At 43.9% G+C, this 27,303-nt stretch overlaps 2 protein-coding genes and 1 long non-coding RNA gene across 4 annotated transcripts in view; 1 reads left to right on the top strand and 2 right to left on the bottom strand.

Annotated features, from left to right (window-relative positions):
* LOC140208666 (uncharacterized) lies at positions 1-14,301 on the top strand. Of its 2 annotated transcripts, none has more exons than XM_072277519.1 (3): positions 1-141; positions 2,580-2,746; positions 10,058-14,301. In XM_072277519.1, exon 3 carries the CDS (start codon positions 10,426-10,428, stop codon positions 11,881-11,883), a length of 1,458 nt encoding a protein of 485 aa, XP_072133620.1. In that variant the 5' UTR covers positions 1-141; positions 2,580-2,746; positions 10,058-10,425; the 3' UTR covers positions 11,884-14,301. The 2 variants fall into 2 exon arrangements, with proteins under 2 accessions (XP_072133620.1, XP_072133621.1); XM_072277520.1 differs by having other exon boundaries at positions 2,584-2,746.
* Positions 1-27,303, bottom strand: part of LOC140207872 (uncharacterized) — a 48,659-nt gene that overhangs the window by 10,514 nt on the left and 10,842 nt on the right. Inside the window, 1 exon segment of the mRNA XM_072276419.1 lies at positions 25,747-27,254. Coding sequence (XP_072132520.1) covers positions 25,747-27,254 — 1,508 coding nt within the window.
* Positions 12,226-25,293, bottom strand: LOC140208679 (uncharacterized). The gene is made up of 3 exons (XR_011888867.1): positions 24,654-25,293; positions 13,747-14,576; positions 12,226-12,959 (listed from the first exon to the last, which is right to left on the bottom strand). It is a non-coding gene; the product is annotated as an uncharacterized lncRNA (long non-coding RNA).

Consider the following 27,303-nt stretch of genomic DNA (forward strand, 5'->3'; position numbering starts at 1 on the left):
CTGTCGCCAGACGGACGGTGTTTGCCTTTTCGCTCAGTGCTGAAGCGAGTTGTTGCGGGATCGGGAAGGGACGATCGCCTCCCAGGTCGGGGAGCCGGGGGTCGGGATCACTGCGGGCCGAAGATATCACTTTTCTCATCGGTGAGTACTGAGACCGATCCCGAGCGGGGAGATCTGATGTTGACCGTCAGCCCCGAACTGCGGGCCAATTACTCATTTAGTACCCAGTTATCTGGGCTCGTCAGAAACGTGTCGACTTCACTTAATCTGCATTGAACGACCCAAACCAGGAGCCCAGGCTGTCTATTTCCGCAGAATTGAAATGGAAGTCCCGCCAACTGGTCACGTGAGGCTAGTTAGCCCCGCCCTCCGTTTTGTGACGCAAGATCACGTGGTGTGTGTTTATACTCCCCGGTGGGTAGTGATGCTTCCTCCACGTTATGTTGGGGAAATGTAATGTTGACCACTGAGTCCTGTTAACTTCCCCCAACTCACCTCGCTTCCTGAGGCTCCTTGCATTTGTCCTTGAGCTTTATGGCTGTTGTCTTCTCCCTGACTGGTGTGGGTGAGAACGGAGAACGTCCCAGGTTGTGGGGATCTTTCATTTCACTGCCTGTTTTACGGAGGGACTGGGAAGTCTAAGGGGAAGAATGGTTTCTGTGATGTGCTGATCTGTATCCAAAGGTCTCTGCAGTTCCTCACAGTCACGGGTCACTCGGTGGAAATCAAGCAGAATCTCAAGTTGCTGGAGATCTGCACTAAAAACTGAAAATGTTTGAAGTCATTCTGATGAAACGTTATCAACCTAAATTGTAAAGTTTGTTCCTGTCCCCACAGCTGTTCCTTCCCTGCTGAGTGTTTCTGGTAATTCCAGTTTCCTTTTATTACATTCACCCTGGACTGGTTTATATTTACTGAAATAAACCTGGTTTCACTTGGAAATGGAAATGGCTCGTTTTGTGATCGTAGTGTTATGTGGTCGGCAACTGTGAATATAGAATTGAGTTAGGTTTTATAAACAAACTTAAACATGTATTTAACTCTGCTCAACAATAGTGAAAAGTAAACTAATGACTAACTTACGTTAACTGTAAGTGGTAAATTCGAACACAGTCTTAAAGTGGTAAATTTGAAAGTCCAAGGAGATTTACAAAGTCAATAAGGAGAGACTTCTTTGGAAACAGATTTCTTCGAAGACGTGACGTTTCTGCTGATTCTGTCCAAAGGATTCACGACAAAGGAAGTAAAACGGCTTAAAGGAACTGACCTTTTTCTGGATGGGGAACACCGCACAAACTTTTCCTGAGCTTGCAGGGGTTACCTCAGATGCAGATCACTAATTCTGAACGAAGATTCAATAAGGTTGATCCTTTATGAAACTGCCAAACGACAGCAACTTTACTCAATCCTTTGGGTTCCTGTAGTTTGGTAAAGGTCTTCACTCTCCGACACTAGACTGCAAAGGTAAACAAACAAAACCTGGCAGCGATTGGCGAAACTGCCAGCACAACGGTTTTACCTTAAAATTGAAAGTAAAACTTTGCTTTGAAACAGAACTACGTCATGAGATGATTACGCAGCAAAACTAACTGACAAACTAACTCCATAACAACAGGGGTTTCCCCATGTATACCTGTTGGAACAGGTCATCACATGACCTCACACTGGCAGGAAAATTACTTGACCCCACCATCACAACGCAATTACATCATGCTCACAAGATACTCCATTACATCATGCTCACAAGATACTCCATTACATCGTGGTCATAAGACAGTCACAAGATATGTAACAGTAGAACAGTAAAGAAAGCACAACATTTCCCTGTAAATTATCCTGGTACCAATTTGTCTATTATTCCTGGAAATGTGTATGTACAGTTGTTCCAAACAAGGTTTACAAGAATAATCTCAGGAATGATCGGCATTATGTATGAGGAGCATTTGATGGTTCTGGTCCTGTGCTCTATGGAGTTCAGAGGGACGATGGGGGTGGTGGAGGGATGTATGGTCAAGTAAACCTCCCGAATGCTGAAAAGCCTGGATACAGTGGACATGGAGAGGATGTTTCCATTAGACGGAGAGTCTGTGATCTGACAGCACAGTCTCAGAATAAAGATGCTTCCCTTTAAAACTGACATGAAAAAAATTTTTTGGCCAAAAGATGTCTGATCTGTGGAATTTGTTGCCGCAGAGGTTGGTTGAGGCTGCCATTTGGGTATATTTATGACAGAGATTAACATATTCATGATCGCTAAATAGCTTCAGGGTTACAGGAGGAAGGCAGGAATATGGTGTTGGAATAAAAATCAGCCATGGTTGAGTGGTGGGGCAGACCAGATGGATCGAATCACTTAATTCTGTTCCTGTGTCTTATGTCTTACCATGACTGAATGATGGGTTGTTCTTATCCCACATCATTTTGTGACGTGTGAGGGACAATAATAGATTGTTCACTGAGATCATTATATCTGCCTTCAATGTTTAAATTTCAGTGAGTTTTGTTCTTAGTAACATTAAGCAGAAATGTTTGTTTCTCCTTTTTATTGTTAATGTGCTTCATTGTCTTTCACGTTAAAGTTAGACCTGCGCTGAGAGATTTATTGGAAGAAAAACCCCAACTGGAAGCAAAGCACAACTGAAGACAAGGGAACAGCAACAAGTGAACCAGCCTGAGGATTGAGAGCATCAACGGAGAGAATCCATCTGACTTGGAGATTCCAGTGATTCAGTCAGGAGAAAGTTTGGTGAGTCTTATTTACTCAAACACTGGTCCTTTAGACATTACATACCTGTACAAATGAAGGTAGGAAATAGTTGGAGTGAGACTAAATGTACCCAGAAGAACCTGTTATGCCTCTGTCAGACCCAGTTGCAATCACTCCAGGTCTGGTGATGTGCTTCCAGCAGCCCAGCCCTTTAAAACCACTCCCAGTCTGTGGAAGTTGAATCCGGATAAAGTCACTCAGAGACCGTAGAAGTACCAACTCTTTATTCCAAGCACCCAGGGTTACTCAGTTAGTCCCTCAAACAGGAACAGTCCATGACTGTTCCTGCCCAATCCACTAACTGACTAACAATTCCCCTTACACCACAGATATATCCGTCCAGATACCCCCCACACAAGGCAGGCTGGAGCCAAAGTTATTTGCTACATGACAGCCCCTAAAGACAAGTTACAAAATAGTCATAATGGCTTACACACATAGAACAGACTGAAGCTGTCCTATCTCTGTGCATGAGTGCACAGGGAGATAAGCATCCTGAAACCCCAGCTAGCCACCCTCAAGAAGAAATATGGCTCAGCGTGGCTCAGCACATCTGTTGATCATCAGCAGTTTCTTTCAGAAAAACAGGCTGCTATTGTTTAACAACGTGTTAACCCTTTTATATACTTTATCATTCCCTCCTTTTGATCATTACATGATCAACAAAGCAGTAATTTTTTACACAGAAAACTACTGAGTACAGCGTTGACTTATCAGTGAGCCCTCTCAAAGACCTAAACACCAGGGAACCACAGAACACCGCTATCAGCCAATACATTTTCCTTTAGTCTGAGAGAGTACTTCTACTCATTTCCTTCAGTAATAAATTTGTAGTCTGTTTGATGTATCCACCAAGATTGCCCCTTCAGCTTCACAGCCGTGGGAGTGATCAGTAACACCTGATATGGTCCTCTCCACTGAAATCCGAGATTCCCTCGATCCCAGTTCTTGATCAGGACAAAAGTCCCAGGTTCTATGGTGGCATAGTCACTCCTTTCTGGGGGGCAGTTCTCTTCCTTGTAAGTCTGTCGTACCTGTGAATGTAATGTTTGGAGAATTTTGGTTAGTTTGCATATATATTTCCCTATCCCTTTCCCTCGGGTATGCATATCGAATTTTGCTGGTAGACTTTCTGTGAGAAATGGTACACCAGGTCTTGGTCCCCAGTGTGTCCTCATGGGCCATCCATAAATGATTTCAGCTGGTGACAACCCTGTTTTCCCCTGTGGGGTAACCCTCATGTGGAATAGGGCTAAAGGTGGGACCTTCAACCAAGTGAGTCCAGTCTCCGCTGTTAGTTTGGCCAATTTACTCTTCAGAGTGGCTCTCTCCACTATGCCAGTGGCCCGTGGGTTGTGTGCACAGTGGAATTGTTGCTTCATAGCTAGTTCATTACATACCCCATCATTTACTTTCACCACAAAGTGTGGGCCATTGTCAGAGCTTAGCATCTTTGGCAGGCCATACCTGTGAATTATTTCCCATAATAATACCTTCACAACAGTCAAAGCAGTATTATTGGTAGTTGGAATAGCTTCAGTCCAGCTACTAAATGCATCTATAATAACTAAGCACTATCTAAAGCAATGTACTCTAGGCAATTCAATAAAATCAACTTTTAGACACAAAGAAGGTTCACCTGTTAAGGGAGTCATACCCGGTGTGCAGGGTACAGGTTACCAATGATTCCCTCCTTTCCCAGGTGTCTACAATCATGTATATAATCAACCAATATTGGTAAAAACTGTGTAGGAACACAAACCTGTCCCGCTGGGGTGATCCAAAAACTTAGGTCGGGGACTTTCTGGCACCCCATCTGGGACCACAGTTTGCGCTCCTCCTCGGAGGTGCCCCCCTGAAAAGTATATACCTCCCGCATGTCTGGCAAACCCGTTCTGCTTCAGTCACAGAAGGTTGCTTGACGGGAACCCGAGGGGACTACAACTACTGAGGATTGTGCCACACTTTTTGCTGTCTTAGCTGCTAAAGTATTGCCTTTAGTGACCCGGTTGGACATGTGGGTGTGGGCCGCACATTTATTAATAGCCAAAACTCGAGCTAGCCATAGAGCGGTGAGTAAGTTGTTTACAAAGGTGGCATTACTAATGGGGTGGCCAAAAGAAGTTAGGAATCCCCGATGTTCCCAGAGAGCCCAGCAGTCATGCAGAACTCCAAATGCATAATGGGGATCTGTGTAAATGTTCACAATCTTGTCTGTTGCTAGGATACAGGCACGAGTCAGAGCAAACAGCTCAGCCTTCTGGGCGGAGACAGCCGCTTCAAAAGAGGCCTGCTCAACTATTTCATTGTCCATCACTATTGCATAGCCAGAATATTGTTTTCCTGCTGGATCCACAAAAGAGCTTCCTTCCTCATAAAATGTTGCCTCGGGCTTGAGGGGGTATTGCAAAATGGATGGGAGAGTCTGTCCTTCTTTCACGGTGATCTGGACAGGGGGGCAGTTGGTGCGGCCAACGTCATGGCCTGAAATTGCTTAGAGATGGGGTACAGCGTCTTGGGTTCAGTCAATATTAAAAGAATGTCGTACTAAATGTCCCGTCTTCACCTCAGAATCCTTCCAGTATCGCAGATGGCCCGCGGGCAAATCTTGCCAATTTCCCTTCGCGTTGGAGGCTTGTTTCATCAGGGTGTAGGCAATGAACCCGAGGCTCTTTGCTTGAACCCAGGGCAAACCCTAACGGTGGTATGGGGAACCACCAGTCCTGTCTGTCGCCTAAGGTAATCTGGAACTTCAGCCTGTGATGCGCTGCCCTCTCTTCCTTTAACCTCTCCAATCACCGTGACTAGGAACTACTGTCCCTCGAGGGGTGCATAATATTGGCTTTCCTCAGTTGAGCACTGGTCATAGCACAGAGTCACATGAGGGTCGACCACTGGCAGTGGGGGTTCAAATGCAGTGGAGTCCAGATTAAGTGCCCACCACTGGGGGATCAATAACTGAGGAAGCTGCCAGTTGTTCACTAGCCCCAGGGTGACACCCTTGTCTGTGCATAGAATCTTGACTTCCAATGGACAGAGCAAGTCTCTCCCTGCTAGATTACACCCCAGACTGGTGGTGGCTGTAAATGAAACCTCGCACTGAGTCCCCCTGCAGTTCCACCTGCAGTGGTTGAGTATGTGAATATGTACGTTCCTTGCCTTCGAACCCAGCCAGAGTGATTGTAGTGTCTGATAGCTGGAATCCCTTTTCATTCCTGATTTCCTGATTGAGAGTGGTTGTGATTGCCCCCATATCAATCATAAATGGAATTGGAATTCCAGCAACTAGCAATATTACATTGTCAGGCCAATCCATATTATTTGTTTCAATCATGTTGGCTAACTTCGTTGGTAAGCATTGGAGCAGTAGGCATTAAACTGGCGGGTGGGGGGATGGATTCCCATCATTAAAAGCTTGGTCTCCTGTGAACTTGCCGTAGCAGGCCACACATTGCTCCCAATAGTCTGGTCCTGATTCCCCAGGCTTAGGTTTGCATTCAAGTACTTTAGTGATGTTTACAGGTTGCTGGAGAGCCCTTTCCAAGGCTTGAATAATCTGGTCTGTCTGTTCATTCTCATTGTGGTTTCCCACCTGTAACTCCTGATAGGTTTGGTATCTCAATTCTGCTTTCCATTTCTGCCCCTCATTAGCTGGGAGAATCACGTAGCAGAGACCGAATGAATCTTCCCGGGTCACATTAAACATGTGTGTAGTACTGCGGACATACTGAGCAAATTGTGCTGGTTTTTCTTTTCTATCTGGGGCTGAATCATGATCATTATCATTTCCTGAGGCTTCCAGGGTGCATACACAGGAATCACTGAGGACTGTCCCTCCTCCTGCTCGTGGATTAGGCAGCATTTGGGTCGGCAATCGTCTTCATGGAGCCATTAACTCTGGGGTTTTATTGGATTCTTCCCTCCCTCTCTCGGAATAATCCTTGGTATTCCCGTTCTGGATCTCAGGATATAGAGAGCCTCCCCTTCCCTGCCGCCGCTGTTTGACCCGAGCGGCCACCGTATCTGAGTACTGGGAGGATTGGGGTTCAGGAGCACTGGGTGCACTTGGCCCTTGGTAAGGTGGGAGGTGCCCACTCCTCATCACGGTCACTGTCCTGACACAGGGTCAGTATGCCAGACATGGGTTCCAGATCCCTTGTTTCCCAAACAGTTCGAACTTCAGACTGACGTTCCTGCCCTTCTCTCCTACCTAGGCCACCCTTGGTTTGCTTATGTTGTTTTTCCTGCTCTCGTTTTCGGTGCCCATCCACCCATTCACGCTCCGCTTTTAGCGTCTCCCAACCTTTGGCGTTCCTTCTGCAGTACATACCTCGATCCCTTTGTCACATGCATTATTCCTCCAACTTGCTAATAATATACTGTTCCACTTTACATCTGCCTTTTCCTTCCACCCCCTTTTCAACAATTTCCACTTCTTCCCACTGTTCTTTTTCCATATCAAATTTACTGCTTATTCTCATGAGGTAATATCCCACCACAGTCTGCTTGGCACTCCCTATATTCGGATCCTGTTCGTGACGCCAAATGTTCAAGTTGTATCTGAATAAAACTTGGGAGACCAGCTTCTTATCATCACCGCAGTTTATAGCGCATTCTCCTGCAGGAGTTTGAGACCCAGTTGTCAAAGGGAAGGCACGTAAGCACTGTCACCATCTGACAAGTGGACTGACTTAGTCAGGTTACAGCCGTATATTTATACACAGTAAGTCCCATACATTACTATTGCAAGATGTTATTTGAACTGGTACACCCACCAAGTCTGTTGGTGCAAAACTTAATTACTTAAATAAGAGTGTTCGCTAAATCAAGGTTTTAATTACAGACAGATGTACTGTCCAGTCCTTATCAGTTAATCCCTTTGCAAGGCTCTGATTTAATTACAGACAGATGTTGATTCCTGTCCTTATTGGTGAGTCCTCCTCTCTTTACTCAAACGAGGGTACAAGGTACAATGTATCAACTAATGAGGGTACAATGTATAATGTTATCAGCTCTCAGTGTGTCTCCCCGCAAGCCACAGAGAACTGGCAATGAACCTGTCTTTGCTAACTGCTGATGACAGAGTTTACTTCAGTTCAAAAATTCCTATTCAGTCCCAATTATTCTTTTAACCAGAGATTACACAGGTTCAAAATAATTTTTTATATATATCCTCAATTCCTCATGAGGGTTCAGGGGAAATATTTATGTGCAACATAGTAACTGGTGTTACTTGTGTGTATTGTGGCCATGCAAAAGTTGCTGGAGAATTTACAAGTGGGAAGAAGTGGAGTGATATCTGAAAATCTGACTTTTTAAAGTGTAATTTAGCAAGCAAAACACATATGGACAATGTGCAAAAGCTTTGGTGAGAAAATCCTTCATTTCCCATTACAGGACTGCTACATAGTCTGTGTGAGAGTGCAGATGAACTCGATCGAAGCCAGGGGGGATCAAAGTTCTTACTGACAGTGATTTGCTAGCTGTTAAAATGAATACCTCTCTATATAAGATTCACTGTGCAGATGTTGTCACTGGTTAAAAAAAATACACAGTACAAGATTTATGTGCACACTGGTAATTACAAATTAGAGGGGACATTGGTGGGAGGGTGGGGAGACCTCCAGTGTCCTTGATGCCCTCACCTACAAGATGTACATCCAGCTGCAGCTTGTAACCATCGTACCATAGAACATTACAGTACAGAAATAGGCCTTTTGGCCCTCCTTTGCTGTGCCGAACCATTTTTCTGCCTAGTCCCACTGACCTGCATACAGACCATATCCCTCCATACACCTGCTATCCATGTATCTGTACAACTTATTCTTAAATGTTAAAAAAGAACCCGCATTTACCACTTCATCTGGCAGCTCATTCCACAATCCCACCACTCTCTGTGTGAAGAAGCCCGCACTAATGTTCCCTTTAAACTTTCCCCTTTCACCCTCAACCCATGTCCTCTGTTTTTTTCTCCCCTTGCCTCAGTGGAAAAAGCCTGCTTGCATTCGCTCTATCTATACCCTCATAATTTTGTATACTCCTTACAAATCCTCAAAGCAATGTATGATTTCCTTGTTCATGCTTAGTGCCTTTTTTAGGTCTATAAAATGATGAGGGGTACATACAGGGTTAATGGTAAGGCACTGAGGAGTGCAGTAGAACAGAGGGATCTGGGAATACAGATACAAAATTCCCTAAAAATGGCGTCACAGGACCGTAAAGAGAGCTTTTGGTACATTGGCATTTATTTATCAAACTATTGAGTACAAGAGCTGGAATGTTATGGTGAGGTTGTATAAGGCATTGATGAGGCCAAATCTGGAGTATTGTGTTCATTTTTGGTCACCAAATTACAGGAAGGATATTAATAAGTTTGAAAGAGTGCAGAGAAGGTTTACAAGGATGTTGCCGGGATTTGAGAAACTCAGTTACAGAGAGAGGTTGAATAAGTTTGGACTTGAATGCAAGCAGGCTTTCTCCACAGAGGCAAGGGGAGAAAAAAAAGAGGACAGGGGTTAAGGGTGAGGGGGAAAAGTTTATAGGGAACATTGGGGGGGCTTCTTCACACAGAGGGTGGTGGGAGTATGGAATGAGCTGCCAGACGAGGTGGTAAATGCGGGTTCTTTATTAACATTTAAGAATAAATGGGACAGATACATGGATGGGGGGGGTGTATGGACGGATATGGTCCATGTGCAGGTCAGTGGGACTAGGCAGAAAATGGTTCAGCACAGCCAAGAAGGGCCGAAAGGCCTGTTTCTGTGCTGTAGTGTTCTATGTTTTTTTTATGGTTTCTAGGGGCATTGATCATGTGCATAGCCAAAGGTTTATTCCCGGGGCTGAAATGACGAACACGAGGGGCATAGTTTTAAGGTGCTTGGAAATAGATACCAAGGGGATGTCTGGGGTAAGTTTTTTACACAGAGAGTGGTGGATGTGTGTAATACACTGCCAGCTATTTGTGTGAGTGTTTCAGATACTGTGGGGCCAGGCACCCATGCAGCTCAGTGGCAACAGGGAATAATACCAATGGAGAGAGTCAAACTGAGCCAGGTCACAGATTGGAGATGGCAGAAATGCCGCATTCTTATAGAGACAGGAAGAGCATCAAGGAATTGATGGTCACTCCAGATACCAGCACTGTGCCCAGTTAGTAGATGATTTCTCTCACCAACTTGGGTTGAACCTCACTGTAACAGTGTGATGCCAGATCACACCTTGGCAACTCAAGTGATCTCATCTGAAATGTTGTCCTACAACCATTGATGGATTTTGTTAATCTTTTCACAGGTTAAAAATGACAAGGAATTTGTTTACGGGAAAACTGAACACAACACGTCGGTTTTGCTGTCTCTGTCCAGATATTTAAGAAGTGGAGCAAGGGATTCACTCGATCATCTTGCCGACTGGCATGCCCGTCATTTTACACAGTGGAGAGGCTGTGCATCTGCTCAGACAGTGGGAATGGATTCACTTGGTTATCTCAACTGAAGGTACATCAGCAAGTTCACACTGGGACAAGGCCATTCATCTGTTCTGTGGGTGAGAAGGGATTCAGTCGGTCTTCCCACCTGTGGACACAACAGTCAGTTCACACTGGGCAGAGGCTGGTCATCTGCTGAATTTGTGGGGAAGGATTCACTCAGTCATCTGAACTAATGGCTCACCAGCGAGTTCACACTTGGCAGAGGTCATTCACCTGCTCAGACTGTGGGAAGGGATTCACTTGCTCATCTAAACTGAAGGTTCATCAGAGAGTTCACACTGGAGAGAGGCCGTTCACCTGCAAAGACTGTGGGAAGGGATTCACATCGTCGTCTCACCTGAAGGTTCATCAGAGAGTTCATGCTGGAGAGAAGCCATTCACCTGCTTAGACTGTGGGAAAGGATTCACTTGCTCGTCTAATCTGAAGGTACATCAGAGAGTTCACACTGGGGAGAGGCCGTTCAAATGCTCAGACTGTGGGAAGGAATTCACTCGATCATCAACCCTACAAGCTCACCAGTCAGTTCACACTGGGGAGAGGCCATTCACCTGCTCAGACTGTGGGAAGGGATTCACTCAGTCATCCAACTTACTGGTACACAAGTCAGTTCACACTGGAGAGAGGCCATTCACCTGTTCAGACTGTGGGAAAGGATTCACTTGCTCATCTAATCTGAAGGTTCATCAGAGAGCTCACACTGGGGAGAAGCAGTTCACCTGCTCAGACTGCGGGAAGGGATTCACTCAGTCATCCACCCTACTGGTACACAAGTCAGTTCACACTGGCGAGAGGCCGTTCACCTGCTCAGACTGTGGGAAAGGATTCACTCAGTCATCTGAACTGAAGGTACATCAGCGAGTTCACACTGGAGAGAAGCCGTTCACCTGCTTCGACTGTGGGAAGAGATTCACTCTGTTATCTCAACTGAAGGTACATCAGCGAGTTCACACTGGGGAGAGGCCATTCACCTGCTCAGTCTGTGGGCAGGGATTCACACAGTTAACTAGCCTACAGGCACACCGGTCGGTTCACACTGGGGAGAGGCCGTTCACCTGCTCAGTCTGTGGGAAGGGATTCACTCGGTCATCTTTTCTGAAGGTACATCAGCGCATTCACACTGGAGAGAGGCCGTTTATGTACTCAGACTGCGGGAAGGAATTCAGACGGTTAACTAGCCTACAATCACACCGGTTAGTTCACACTGGGGAGAGACCGTTCACCTGCTCAGACTGCGGGAAGGGATTCACTCGGTCATCCTACCTACTGGTACACAGGTCAGTTCACACTGGGGAGAGACCGTTCACCTGCTCAGACTGTGGGAAGGGATTCACTGAGTCATCTAAACTGAAGGTACATCAGCGAATTCACATTGGGGAGAGGCCGTTCACCTGCTCAGACTGTGGGAAAGGATTCACTCAGTCATCCCACCTACAAGCTCACCGGTCAGTTCACACTGGGGAGAGGCCGTTCATCTGCTCATACTGTGGGAAGGGATTCACTCAGTCATCTCACCTGAAGGTACATCAGAGAGTTCACACGGGGGAGAGGCCGTTCACCTGCTCAGACTGTGGGAAGGGATTCACTTGGTCATCTCAACTACAGAGACACCAGCAAGTTCACACTGGGTAGAGGTTGATCACCTGCCATTGAGTTCACACTGTGGAGAGGTTGTTCACCTGCTGTGAATGTAGGAAGCGATTTGCTCAGTCATCTAACCTTATATAACTCTCACTTCAGCTAGCAGGTTAATATAGGGGGTGATAGCCCCCCCAGCCTGGCCAAGCTTAAGAAATCTCATTTGGGTGGATGCTGCACGATGTGTCCCCTTTTACAAATCAGTACCCCGAAATAACAAGCGGTACACAATATGCAATTAAACAATTGAGCTTTATAATTCTTAATTTGACTACATGGTTCCTGAAGTAAACAAAAAAAAAAAGAAAAAGAGCCCACTCTCTCCATTTGCGTCTTCTCATCTCTCCCCAGCAAAGACCATGAAAATCTCTCTTCCAGACTCACAAGAGAGAACATTTCTGTCACTGGATAGCCCTGCACTCCAAAACCCTGTTATCTCTAGTCATAACCTAAAGATTACTGCTGCAGAGAAACCATTACCTCAGCAGTGATACATTGCAGAGAGGCCATTACATTAGCAGTGAAACCTTACAGCATGTTACACTTGTGACACACTACGGGATTCATACTGGGGAAAAAGTTTCAATAAGCTGCATGCTGGATATTTGTCCATCACCGTTGCTGAATGCAATTTCGAGAGTGACTGTCGGTGCTGAACTCTGCAATTATTGCTGCTGCTCACCACACCCAGTTCTGCACCCTGGTCACTGGGCATGGGAGGAGTTTCTTCTGCTGCACATTCACCCTTAATAGGGCTGGAGTTTAATATTCTGGATCTAAGACAATTAAATCAGTTCTATATTGAATTCTGTCTCCGGTACTTAGTGAATTTATAACGCACCTAGTGTACAGTAGGGAGACAACTCAGGCCGGCTGGACCCTGCCAGTGATTCTGTTCCATGACAGTCCTTTTAAATCCTCCCCTGTTGTTCCCTTCTTGCTCTCCTTGTGGTGATGGGTTCCAAACAGTCGCCACTCTTTGGGTGAAGAGGTTTGAATTTCTGCAGCCTGAAGAAGTGGAGCTGACTGCAGTTCTGTCTGAGATGTTCTTCGTCCCTCTAATCTCTGGGCTGAGGAAGAATGACATTGGTAGTTAACCTCCTTATTGATGTCTCATTTCCACATTATGGGTCATTTTCCCTGCTTCTAAAGGGTTGTTAGAAAACACCCTGTCCTCTGAAGACTGAAAACAGAATGGGAAACCATTAGTTGGATGTTGAACGGAGCAGGGTCAGAAACCAGAGGCGGGTCTGCACAGGGCAGAGTTTGGGGCTCTGGACGATGGCCGGGGTAAGAACATATGATGAGGAGAAGGGAATCAGCAGCGGGCCGTGGCAACAAATGATAGAGTAGCAATATTTGGAAGCTGGTTGACAGAGAAAATAATCTGGTTGTCTGACTGATGACACAAACAATGCCTGTGGTGAGGTGCTCCACTGGTCGAGGAACATGTGTGTGTTGGGAATGGTTTTATCTATTGAGGGAGTTGTTCCTGCTTGTTTATCCTGTAATATTATACCCGGATGGTTATTATGGATTGTCCTCTCTGAAATAATGTGCAGTATTGATTATCATATAATTTCTCAGATTTTGACTCTAAACCTGGATCAGGCTTGAATTTATGGTGTCTTTATGGAGTGATGGAGGGCATTCATGAGTTTGCATTTTAAAGCACGATTTTGGTGAATGATATTTGCCACTTGATTGTACCTGGGCAAGTAATCAGATTGAGTTAAACTGCTGCAGGATCCTGGAATGTGTTGATTGTGACTGGTTTCTCTTGGCATTTTCTGCATTTACTGCCTTGTTTGTTTGTATTTCATGTATTTTTGATTTTTTTTTCTTTTTGTTACCCACCTTGTCCTGTATTTCTGCAAGGAACCCCCCTGTTTCTGGGATGAGGTTTCCAACTCTCAGTCAGGTGCTCGATGCTTTCTTGTCGCCATCTCATCTGCTCAGATCATTGGAATGTCTCCCATGGAGGGTCATGCTCACTCCACTGGTTAATGTTTTCTTCCATAGTGATGATTCATTTTTCTGAGTTGGCCTCTCATTTAAGTTTTCTGGTCTGTATTTCTTATCACGATTGCATATACACACAGGGAGTGCTGAACCCTGTTCAGTTTTGAAGAAAATATAAATGTTGTCTGATTTTTTTTTCATGTGTGTTATTTCTCTTCCTCCTTCTGTCCAAGGTAGCCTCAATCTAAGTGGGTTTGAGTGTAAATAGTCTTTTCTAAAGTTTTCTGAAGTTCTTATTCATCTTTGTAAATTTTACTGATTGAAATGGGACCAAGGTATTTTTATAAACAAAAAGTCACTGTAGGCATTGATGAAAGTGATTTTTGCCTTTTTTTGTATTTGTTAACTATTGAGCTCTGTTTGGCAGGTTCATTAAATCCTTGAACTAGATTTTGTCAAAGGTTTTCCGTATTTCGCACTACTTTCTATTTCCTTTGCTTGTCTGATCTGATATCTGATATTCCAGATACGTGGGTATCAAGAGTCGCTGTGAAGGGTCTTGGCCCGAAATGTTGATTCCCATCCATAGATGCTGCCTGACATGCTGAGCTCCTCCAGCACTTTGTGTGTAGTTCTCTAGATTTCTAGCATCTGCAGGTCCTCTTGTTTCCCCAGATATTTATAAGTTTCTTGAAAGAACAAGCTGGTAGTGGGGTTGTGTGGCTCTGTTGGTAAAATATTAAATAAAATCATTAGAAAGAGGTGGCATGGGGTTGGAAGGTGTAGAATCTGTGGGTAGAATTAAGGAACAGCAAATGTAAACAAAAATCCCTGATGAGAGTTGTATAGAGACCACCAAACATTAGTGAGTATGTGGTCCACAAATTAGAATGGCAGATAGAAAATGCGTGCCAAAAGGGCAATATTACATGGGGGATTATCGTGCGGGTGATTAGGAAAATTAGGATGGTGTTGGTCTCAAGATGAGGAATTCCTAGAATGCCTGCAAGATGCTTTTTCAGAGCAGCTCATGGTTGAGCCCACTTGGGGATCAGCTATTCTGGATGGGGTGTTGTAATGAACCAGAACTAATTAGGGATCTGAATATGATCAAATTCACCCTGACATTAGAGAAGGAGAAGCTAAAGTCAGATGTGGGATAAAGAGAATTAGAGAGGCATGAGAGAAAAATTGGTCAAAATTGATTTTAAAAGAATATGGGCAGGGATGAAATGCAGCAACAATGGCTGGAATTTCTGGAAGAAATTCTGAAGGCACAGGATATATACATCAGAAAGAGGAAGTAGTATTCTAGAGGTAAGGGAACAAAACCGTGGCTGATAAGAGAAACCAGAGACAACATAAAAACCAAAGAGAGGGCATAGAGCAAAAATTACTTGGAAGTTAGAAGTTTGGGAAGCTTTTAAAACCAATAGAATGTAACTAAAATAATTAAGAAGGAAAAGATGGAATACATAGGTGAGGTAGCCAGTAATATTAAAGAGGATACCAATTTTTTCTTCAGGTACATATAGTGTAAAGGAGCGGCGGAAGTGGATATCAAACCACTGGAAAATGATGCTGGAGAGGTAGTAATGGGGTGGGGGTGCAAGGTGATGGCAGATGAACTGAATAAGTATTGTACATCACTCTTCTCTGCCGAAGACACTGGCAGGAATATGGAATTCCCAGATGTCAGTGGTCAGAATGTGTAAAGTTACGTTACTTGGGAGAAGGTTCTTGGGAAACAGAGATGGTCTGAAGATAAATAGGTCACCTGGACCAGATGGTGTACACCCTGGAGATCTGAAAGGGGTGGCTGAAGAGATGTGGATGCATTAGCAATGATCTTTCGAGAATCGTTAAGGAAATTGTATCCTAGAGTCTCTCCCAATTGAACATGTAAATCTGATGGACTTTCGAAGTTATCACTTTAAGAACTATATCCGACTGTATCGCTTTAAGAACTGTTTTTGCATTTAACGCTTTGAGAACCAGAGCCGAGTGGCGAGTTGGTGCACGGCTGCATATCTGTTAACTTCCGGTTAAAGTTTTAGTTCGATTTTTCCTTATCGTTTAGACGTGTGTAATAAATGTTTGGTTGTTTTTATATAACCTGTCTCGATTGATACTCATCGTTGCCGGTTACGTAACAATAAAAGCAAAAGTGGTGTCATATTATATAACAAGAAAACAGTGGATAGTTAGAGGATTGGAAAGCTTTTACATAACCAATAGGAGACAACTTAAAAAAAAGACACGCAGGAGAAAGAAGATGATAAGTTAAGGTAAGTGAGCCAATAATATCAAGTATCAAAAGTTTTTCAGATATATTAAGAGTAAAAGAGAGGCAAGAGTTGATATTGTACTGCTGGAAGATGATGCTGGCGAGTTAGTAATAGAGTAAAGAAACAGCGATTGAATGTAATAAGTATTTTGTGTCAATCTTCACTGTGTAAGACACTGGCAGTATAAGTCCATAAGACATAGGAGCAGAATTAGGCCATTCAGCCCCATCGAGTCTGCTCCGCCGTTCTATCATGGCTGATCCCGGTTCTCACTCAACCCCATACACCTGCCTCCTTGGCATATCCTGTAATGCCCTGACTGATCAGCAAACTATTAGCTTCTGCCTGAAATTTACCCACAGAGTTGGCCCCCACCGCCGTCTGTGTCAGAGAGTTCCACAAATTCACTGCTCTCTGATGAAATAAAATCCTCCTTAATTATTCTAAAAGGTCGCTCCTCAGTTTTGAGGCTGTGCCCTCTGTTATGGCTACCCCCACCATACGAAAAGTCCTCTCCTCATCCACCCTATCTAGACCTATCCACATTTGGTGGGTTTCAGTGAGATTTAACACCCCCCCCCCCCCGCGTTTATTAAACATAGGTCAGTGCAGGAGTACAGGACCAAGGCTGGCAAACACTCCTCATATCTTAACCCCTTCATTCCCGGAATCATCTTCTTGAATATCCTCTGTACTCTCTCCAATGACAACACACCTTTTCTGAGATATGGGTCCCCAATACTCTTAAGTAAAGTTTAGAAAGTACCAGCATTATTATCTCCTTGCTTATATATGCTACTTCACTTTAAATAAATGCCAGCATTGCATTTGCCTCCCTTACCACAGACTCAACCTGTAAATTAACCTTCTGGGAGTCTTGTCCGAGGACTCATATTTCATATTTCCGAGGACTCGGATGTTTACTATAAGCCTACTGACTCTCACAGCTACCTGGACTACTCCTCTTCTCACCCTGTCCCTTGCAAAATGCCATCCCCTTCTCGCAATTCCTCCATCTCCACTGCACCTGCTCTCAGGATGAGGCTTTTCATTCCAGGACGAGGGAGATGTCCTCCTTTTTTAAAGAAAGGGGCTTCCCTTTCTCCACCATCAACTCTGCTCTCAAACGCATCTCCCCCATTTCAGGTACATCTGCTCTCACTCCATCCTCCCGCCACCCCACTAGGAATAGGGTTCCCCTGGTCCTCACCTACCACCCCACCAGCCTCCGGGTCCAACATATTATTCTCCATAACTTCCGCCACCTCCAACGGGATCCCACCACTAAGCACATCTTTCTCTCCCCCCCCCTCTGCTTTCCGCAGGGATCACTCCCTACGCGACTCCCTTGTCCATTCATCCCTCCCCACCGATCTCCCTCCTGGCACTTATCCTTGTAAGCGGAACAAGTGCTACACATGCCTTTACATTTCTTCCCTCACCACCATTCAGGGCCCCAAACAGTCTTTCCAGGTGAGGCGACACTTCACCTGTGAGTCGGCTGGGGTGATATACTGCATCAGGTGCTCCCAATGCGGCCTTCTATATATTGGCGAGACCCGATGCAGACTGGGAGATCATTTCGCTGAACACCTACGCTCTGTCCGCCAGAGAAAGCAGGATCTCCCAGTGGCCACACATTTTAATTCCACGTCCCATTCCCATTCCGTGTCTATTCACAGCCTCCTCTACTGTAAAGATGAAGCCACACTCAGGTTGGAGGAACAACACCTGACATTCCGTCTGGGTAGCCTCCAACCTGATGGCAAGAACATTGACTTCTCTAACTTCCGCTAATGCCCCACCTCCCCTTCGTACCCCATCCGTTATTTATTGAAATACACACATTCTTTCTCTCTCTCTCTCCTTTTTCTCCCTCTGACTATACCCCTTGCCCATCCTCTGGGTCCCCCCCCCCACCTTGTCTTTCTCCCCGGACCTCCTGTCCCATGATCCTCTCATATCCCCTTTGCCAATCACCTGTCCAGCTCTTGGCTCCATCCCTCCCCCTCCTGTCTTCTCCTATCATTTTGGATCTCCCCTTACCCCTCCCAAATTTCTTACTAACTCTTCCTTCAGTTAGTCCTGATGAACGGTCTCGGCCTGAAACGTCGACTGTACCTCTTCCTAGAGATGCTGCCTGGCCTGCTGCGTTCACCAGCAACTTTGATGTGTGTTGCTAGAAAATATGGGACTTGAGAGGGAAAATCTCAATAAACCAAAATGTTTTCTAAACTATAACCAAATCCTCAATGTATGTTTAACCACCAGATTGTCAATTAATTTATTTAAAGGTAAAGGAAGCAAGGATCCAAGTAAAGAAATAATGGAAAATTTTATAACAGAGTTGACTTCCGAAGAAACCCATATAGATCAATTCTCATAGTTAATGTAATATATCCAGAATGTAATATTACGTATATTAACTGCCCAATAATATAACCTAAAATTGGGTAGGGTAAAGCTTCCATTCTCTTTGGTTTTCTGAAGGTGAGCTTTATTTTTTACGAGGTGTTTTTTTTTACTTCTTTCATATATACGAAGAAGGAATTGAATCCAAAGAGTCAAAAGAAGATTTAGGAATAAAAACAGGCACAGCTTGAGAAAGGTATATAAATTTAGGTAAGATATTCATTTTAATCGAATTGATTCGGCCAATCAGTGATAAAGAGAGAGGCAACCAATTAGAGTTTTTTAAATGTAAATTCAATAAACTTTAAAAATTTTCCTTAAATAAATCTTTATAATTCTTATTAATTGTTACTCCTAAATATGTAAATTGTTCTCCTAAAATTTTAAAAGGAAGGTTAATATCAGTTGGTATGAAATTGTTTAAAGGAAACAGTTCACTCTTCTGTAGATTTAATTTTTATCCTGAGAACTGACTAAAATTAGTCAGTAAATGGACACAAATGGTAAGGAGGTTGTAACATTAGGTATAAAAAGCAATAAGTCATCAGCAATAGAGCGACACTTTATGAATAGTACCTCTCCTTAAAATACCAGTGATCTCTTTAGACTCTCAACAAGCAATTGCTAATGGTTCTGATACCAAATCAAAAAGCAGGGGGCTCAAGGGGCAACCTTGTCTAGTTCCAGGTTGGAGTTTAAAGGGTTTAGAATTCTGAAAATTAGTAAGAACCCGAGCGGAGGGAGATAAATAACGTAATTTAATCTAATGAATAAAAGTAGGTCCAAAATAAATTTTTCTAAGGATGTAAATAGAAAGTTCCATTCAACTCTGTCAAGAGCCTGCTCCGCATCCAAAGATATCACACATTCCGGTATTTCCTTAGATGGAGAGTATATAACATTCAACAAACGCCGTATATTAAAATGGGAATATAGATTTTTAATAAATCCTGTCTAATCATCCAAAACTACAGAAGATATAATATTTTCAAGTCTGCGATCCAACACTTTAGATAAAATTTTTTTATCAAAATTGAGTAAAGAGATAGGTCTATACGAAGAACATTTAGTAGGATTCTTATTCATTTTGAGAATGAGCGAAATGGAAGCTTCGTAAAAAGATTGTGGTTGTCTTCCTTCCTGTAATGGTAGAACATAAATGTGGTGTAATCAAGGAGGACAAAGCCTAATAAAACTCTCCAGAGAATCCACTGGGGCCTGGGGATTTCCCAGAATGCAATTCTCAAATATCCTCAGCAATTTCATCCTGGGAAATAGGTTGATCCAATTGCCTACGATCATCTAACGAAAGATTAGGAATATTTAATTGATCTAAAAAATTATTCATTGCAATATTATCATTAACAGAGTCAGAACTATACAATTTAGAATAAAATTCCCTAAAAATGTCATTAATTTCAAGGTGGTCAGTTGTCATGTCCCCGTTAATTTTATGTATTTCTTTAATTTGTCGCTTGGCTGAAAATGGCTTCAATTGATTAGCCAGTAGCTTACCAGTTTTATCTCCGTGAATATAAAGTTGACTTCTATCTTTAAAAAGTTGGCTTTCAATTGGATATGTTAAAGGAAGATCATATTTAGTTTTAGTTTCAATACGTCTCTTATATGTTTCAGGATCAGGTACAGAAGCATATTTATGGTCCAGTTGCTTTAGCTGATTGGCTAATCCATTTCTTTCTTTGTTAGCTTTTTTAATGATGTTTGCAGTATCTGAAATAATTTGACCCCGGATGTATGCTTTAAAAGTATCCCATATAATAAGGCTAGACGCCTCTTCCAACGTATTTTCTTCAAAAATAAAGAGTAATTTGATTCTCCATAAATTTTTAAAAACCCTCATCGGATAACAGAGTTAAACTAAATCGCCAAAATCTACTCATGGAGATAGGACCAGGAAGATTTAAAGATAGAAATACAGGGGAGTGGTCAGAGATAGCAATCTCTTTATATTCAATCGATCGAACTAATGGAATCATTTGACTATCAATAAAAAAGTCAATCCCGGTATAAGAATGTTAGACATGAGAGAAAAAAGAATACTCCCTGTCTGTCGGATGAAGAAATCGCCAAGAATCAACTATACCACATTTAGTTAGAAAAGATTGGATAAACAAAGCTGATTTATTAAGTGTGGCTGGTTTGATAGATGAGCAATCTAACCAGCAGTTAAATCTCCTCCATCACAAGAAAGTACACAAATCTGGCAAAAATGAAAATAGATGTTCAAAAAATCCTGGATCATCTACGTTGGGGGCATATACATTAGCAAAAACAATCGATTCACTGTCTAAACTCTGATACAATAACAAATCGACAATTAGGGTCTGAAACAACTTTATGCTGAATAAAGGAAACTGTATTATCTACAAAAATCAAAACTCCACATGACTTTACATTAAACGAAGAGTGGAATTCATATTCTTCCACCTAGTAAAGAAAAACATAAGCTATCACAGCTGCGTATGCGCATTTCTTGTAAAAAAAAAAAAGGTGCTTTTAATTTTTTAATATAAGCAAACACTTTGTTCCTTTTGGTGGGGTGATTCAGCCCTTTCACATTCAAACTAAACAGGTTAAAATTTCGAAACATTTTAAATACCAATCAACATGTAATTAAAAGATCTGGCCATTAAGTTATTAAAACAAGAAAGCAAACTGTAAAGTAAAGTGGTCAAACAAACAATCATATATTCAACCCAACACAGCTCCCAGAGAGAAATAGGCCCTACCCCCCCCTCCCCCACCCAAAGCGAGAAAGCTGACCAATAGACAGTCAGTGAGCTAAGAACTAAGTACCGGCCCCAAAAAATCCTGTTGACAGAAAAAACTCCAGTCTTGCAAGATCATTATGTCCCTACCAAGACACAACATAAAAAGTAAAATAACTTGGTATTCGGAAATACGAAAGGATCACTTTAAACAAATTCAAAGAAAGCTGTATTAAAATAAAGCCTCAAAATGGGATAAAATAAAGTAGTATCAAAAAAAAATCTAACAAAAGACAATATATGAACAGCCAAAACGTAAGCTTAATGAAACCTTATTTCAAATTCATATTAACAGAAGAAAAAAACTTGATCAAATAAGAAGTATAACAGTTTTAGACTTCATCCTTCAGAAACTCTTTTGCATCTTCAACTGAATTTATTCTTTTTCGCAATCCGTTCTTCAAAACAATATGCAGACGTGCGGGGAACTGAAGGGATGGTTTAAAATTCCAACATAACTTCTTCATATTTCATGCGATCAGCCAAAACTTCAGGCGAATAGTCTTCCACAAATCTAACCTGTAATTTTGGAAATTGATCATTCCTTGTCTCCGGTTATGGTGAATTAAAAGGTCCTTCATACGAAATTCATGAAAGGCTAGTCCGACCGATCTGGGTTTCGCCGCCAAGGACAATGGCTTCAAAGTCGGAGAGCAAAAAGCTCCATCGAGCTTCAGCTCAGATGTGAATAAAGCAGGGAAAATCTGCTTCAGAAAGTTTGCAAAAAATTCGTAGGGTCAGCACCTTCAATTGATTCTTCAAGACCCAGGATTCGCAAGTTATTTCTCCTATTTCTATTTTCGAGACTGATGATCCTTTTCAGCATTTTATCACTGGATAAAGATAACTCTTTGCAGAGTTTAATTGTATCTTCAACGTCCTCTTCAAGTGTCATTAGCTTCACAGTATTCTCCTGAATTTGGCTCTCATGCTGAAATAAAGTTCATTGAATTGTATCCAATTTGCCATTAAGTCATTGAAACTCATTCCGATTTTTGCCGTTTAAGGAAGTCACTGACTGAATCCAAAGTGACTGGGGATTCATCTTCTGTTTCTCTTTCTTTTGCAAACGCTTTGGTTCTTTTCCCGGCCACAGTAAAGTAGCATTGAAATATTATAATAAGATTTCAAAAAAAAAATGACTGGTAGAGACAATTAAGTAAACAGGGTAGGAGCAATCGAAAAGCGACCAACAGGGCTCTGACTGCTTCTTATATCTAACATATGCTACCTTCTTCCGCTTGACGAGTTGCCTCGCGTGTTTCGTCAGCCACGGTTCCCTTTTCCTACCATTTTTTCCTTGCCTCAGTGGGACAAACCTATCCTGAACCCAGCACAAGTGGTCCCTAAACTTCCTCCACATTACTTCTGTAATTTCAGCTTTGAAAATCTGTTTCCAATTTACTCTCGCTAATTCCTGCCTCTTCCCTTCATAGTTCGCCCTTCCCCAGTTAAGCACTTTCCCATTTTGTCTGTTTTTATCCTTTTCCATAGCTATGCTGAAGCTAAGGGAGTTGTGGCCACTCTCACCAAAATGCTCCCCCACCAAGAGGTCTGCAACCTGACCAGGTTCATTACCGAGAACTAGATCCAGTATGGCCTCTCCTCTCGTCGGCCGGTCACATACTGTGTCAGGAATCCTTCTTGAACACACTTGACAAATTCAGCCCCATCTATCCCCCTTGCCGTCAGGAGGTGCCAGTCAATATGAGGGAAGTTGAAATCACCCATAACTACAACCCTGTATTTCCTGCACCATTCTAAAATCTGCCTGCTTATCTGCTCCTCGATGTCCCGAGGGCTATTTGGGGGCCTATAGACTACTCCCAGCACAGTGATTGATCCCTTCCTATTTCTGACTTCCACCCACACTGACTCAGTGGACGCTCCCTCTGCAGCATCCTCTCTTCCTACAGCCGTGATACTATCCCTGATCAGTAATGCTACTCCCCCCCTTTTCTACCTCCCATCCTAATCCTTTTAAAACACCTAAACCCCAGTACCTGCATCAGCCAATCCTGCCCTTCCTCCAGCCAAGTTTCAGCAATGGCCACAACATCGTAGTTCCACGTACTGATCCATTCTCTAAGTTCATCCCCTTTATTCCTAATACTTCTAGCATTGAAATACACACACTTCAACCCCTCAAACTGGCTACATTTATGTTTTGTCCCCTGCCTGTCCTTCCTCACCAACTCAGAACACACAGCATCGTGCCCTTGTTCTTCTACCCTGATCACTGCACTCACATTCTGATTCCCACCTCCCTGACAAACTAGTTTAAACCCTCCCCAGCAGCTCTAGCAAACCTGCCCACCTGGATATTGGTCCCTTTCCAGTTCAGGTGCAGCCCGTCCTTGTTGTACAGGTCAGACCTTCCCCAGAAGAGATCCCAATGTTCCAGAAATCTGAACCCCTGCCCCCTGCACCAACTCTTCAGCCACGCACTCAACTGCCATGACTTCCTGTTCCTACCCTCTATGTCCCATGGCACAGGCAGCAATCCTGAGATTACCATCCCTGAGATCCTGCTTTTTCACTTTTTTCCTAACTCCCAATATTCCTACACTCCAAAGAATAAAGACCTAATTTGTTCAACCTTTTGCTGTAACTTAGGAGATGAAACCCAGGCAACATTTTAGTAAATCTCCTCCGTACTCTCTCAATTTTATTGACATCTTTCCTATAATTTGATTACCAGAACTGTATACAATACTCCAAATTTGGCCTTACCAATGCCTTGTACAATTTCAACATTACATCCCAACTCCTATACTCAATGCTCTGATTTATAAAGGCCAGCATACCAAAAGATTTCTTCACCACCCGATCCAAACGAGACTCCACCTTCAGGGAACTATGCACCATTACTCCTAGATCCCTCTGTTCTACTGCATTCTTCAGTGCCCTACCATTTACCATGTATGCCCTATTTTGATTACTCCTACCAAAATGCAGCACCTCACATTTATCAGCATTAAGCTCCTTCTGCCATCTTTCAGCCCACTCTTCTAAGTGGTCTAAATCTCTCTGCAAGCTTTGAAAACCTTCTTCATGATCCACAACTCCACCTATCTTAGTATCATCTGCATACTTACTAATTCAATTTACCACCCCATCATCCAGATAATTAATATATATGACAAACAACATTGGACCCAGTACAGATCCCTGAGGTTTAGTCATCAGAGACAATTGTGCTGTCCCTGACTTCTCACATCCTACAATCGGAGCACTGGACTGCCCTATCTACAGCCTCCATTACCAACTCCTAAGTTAATCAAAATAATTATAGGAACATACCCGGCCTTACCTTACTGGGAGCAAGCTCGTCCTCTGCCTCTGCTCGCCGAAACATCTCGAGCCAAAGCCTCAAAGCTCCACTCCTTCACTGGCCCACTCACTCACTGGCCGCTCCGCTTCAGCTACCCCTCTTTTTACTTGTTTGTTGAACTTCTCAATTTTCAATTGCCCAATCAGCTGCTTTCTGCTGGGTCTGAGCTGTTCAAACCTTGATTGACTTGATTGTACAATCCAACTGCCAAAATCTCTTGAGTCAAAGCTCCATTCCTTCACTGGCCGCTCTCCACTCCAGTCCACGTTAAACTCCAGTCCCATTAAAGGTGAATATGCAGCAGAAGAAACTCCTCCCATGCCCAGTGACCAGGGTGCAGAACTGGGTGTGGTGAGCAGCAGCAATAATTGCAGAGTTCAGCACCGACAGTCACTCTCGAAATTGCATTCAGCAACGGTGATGGACAAATATCGAGCATGCAGCTTATTGAAACTTTCTCCCCAGTGTGAACCCGGCAGTGTGTCACAAATAACATGCTGTAAGGTTTCACAGCTAATGTAACAGCCTCTGTGCAATGTTTCACTGCTGAGGTAATGTTTTCTCTGTAACAGCAATGGTTAGGTTACGACTAGAGACAACAGGGTTTTTGAATGCAGGGCTATCCAATGACAGAAATGTTCTTTCTTGTTCGTCAGGAAGAGAGATTTTTGCAGTCTTTTGCTGGGGAGAGATGAGAAGACATGAATGGAGAGAGTGGGCCCTTTTTCTTTACTAGCTCTATAGTCAAAGAAAGAACTATAAAGCCCAATCGTTTAATCGCATATTATGTACCATTTGTTATTTCGGGGTACTGATATGTAACAGGGGACACATCAAGCAGCTTCCACCCAAACAAGATTTCTTAAGTTTGGCCAGGCTGGGGGGCTATCACCCCTTATATTAAGCTGCTAGCCAAAGTGAGAATTACCTAAGGTTAGAATACTGAGTGAATTGCTTCCCACATTCACAGCGGGTGAACAACCTCTCCCTGGTGTGAACTCAATGATGCACATTCGGTGGAGGTGGCTGAGAGAATCCCTTCCCGAAGTCTGAGCAAGTGATCGGTCTCTACCCAGTGTGAGCTCGCTGGTGTTTCTGTAGGTTTGATGACCGAGTGAATCCCTTCCCACACACTGAGCAGGTGCACGGCCTCTCCCCAGTGTGAACTCGCTGGTGTCTATGTAGGACACCTGACGAAGTGAATCCCTTCCCACACACTGAGCAGGTGAACGGCCTCTCCCCTGTGTGAACTCGCTGATGAACCTTCAGGTGGGATGAGCAAGTGAATCCCTTTCCACAGTCTGAGCAGGTGAAGGGCCACTCTCCAGTGTGAACTCGCTGGTGAACCTTCAGGTGGAATGAGCAAGTGAATCCCTTCCCACAGTCGGAGCAGGTGAACGGCCTCTCCCCACTGTGAATAGACCAGTGTGCTTGTAGGTGGGATGATCGAATGAATCCCTTCCCACACACTGAGCAGGTGAACGGCCTCTCCCCAGTGTGAACTCGCTGGTGTCTGAGTAGGACACATGACGAAGTGAATCCCTTCCCACAGTCTGAGCAGATAAACGGCCTCTCCCCAGTGTGAACTCGCTGATGTACCTTCAGGTGGGATGAGCAAGTGAATCCCTTTCCACAGTCTGAGCAGGTGAAGGGCCTCTCCCCACTGTGAATAGACCAGTGTGCTTGTAGGTGGGATGATCGAATGAATCCCTTCCCACACACTGAGCAGGTGAACGGCCTCTCCCCTGTGTGAACTCGCTGATGAACCTTCAGGTGGGATGAGCAAGTGAATCCCTTTCCACAGTCTGAGCAGATAAACGGCCTCTCCCCAGTGTGAACTCGCTGATGTACCTTCAGTTGAGATGACACAGTGAATCCCTTCCCACAGTCTGAGCAGGTGAATGGCCTCTCCCCAGTGTGAACTCGCTGATGTACCTTCAGTTGGGATCACGAAGTGAATCCCTTCCCACAGACTGAGCAGGTGAACGGCCTCTCCCCAGTGTGAACTCGCTGATGTACCTTCAGGTGGGATGAGCAAGTGAATCTCTTCCCACAGTCCAAGCAGGTGAACAGCCTCTCCCCAGTGTGAAAAGACCAGTGTGCTTGTAGTTCGGATGATCGAATGAATCCCTTCCCACACACTGAGCAGGTGAACGGCCTCTCCCCAGTGTGAACTCGCTGGTGTCTCTGTCGATCAGGTGACCGAGTGAATCCCTTCCCACAGTCTGAGCAGGTGAATGGCCTCTCCCCAGTGTGAACTCGCTGATGTACCTTCAGTTGGGATGAGCAACTGAATCCTTTTCCACAGTCTGAGCAGGTGAACGGCCTCTCTCCAGTGTGAACTCGCTGATGAACCTTCAGGTGGGATGAGCAAGTGAATCCCTTCCCACAGTCTGAGCAGGTGAACGGCCTCTCTCCAGTGTGAACTCGCCGATGAACCTTCAGGTGGGATGAGCAAGTGAATTTCTTCCTGCAGTCCAAGCAGGTGAACAGCCGCTCCCCGGTGTGAACTGACTGGTGTCTCAGTAGGTCAGATGAGTTAATGAATCGCTTCCCACAGTCTGAGCAGGTGAACGGCCGCTCCCCGGTGTCATCTCGCTGGTGAGCCATTAGGTAAGATGATCGCGTG

The sequence above is a fragment of the Mobula birostris genome, chromosome 13 (genome assembly GCF_030028105.1).
Source record: "Mobula birostris isolate sMobBir1 chromosome 13, sMobBir1.hap1, whole genome shotgun sequence".
In the NCBI taxonomy this organism is placed as follows: domain Eukaryota; kingdom Metazoa; phylum Chordata; class Chondrichthyes; order Myliobatiformes; family Myliobatidae; genus Mobula; species Mobula birostris.

What these genes read in the sequence shown, in the direction of transcription:
- LOC140208666 (XM_072277519.1), top strand. Translation starts at nt 10,426, where the DNA reads ATGGCTCACCAGCGAGTTCACACTTGGCAGAGGTCATTCACCTGCTCA.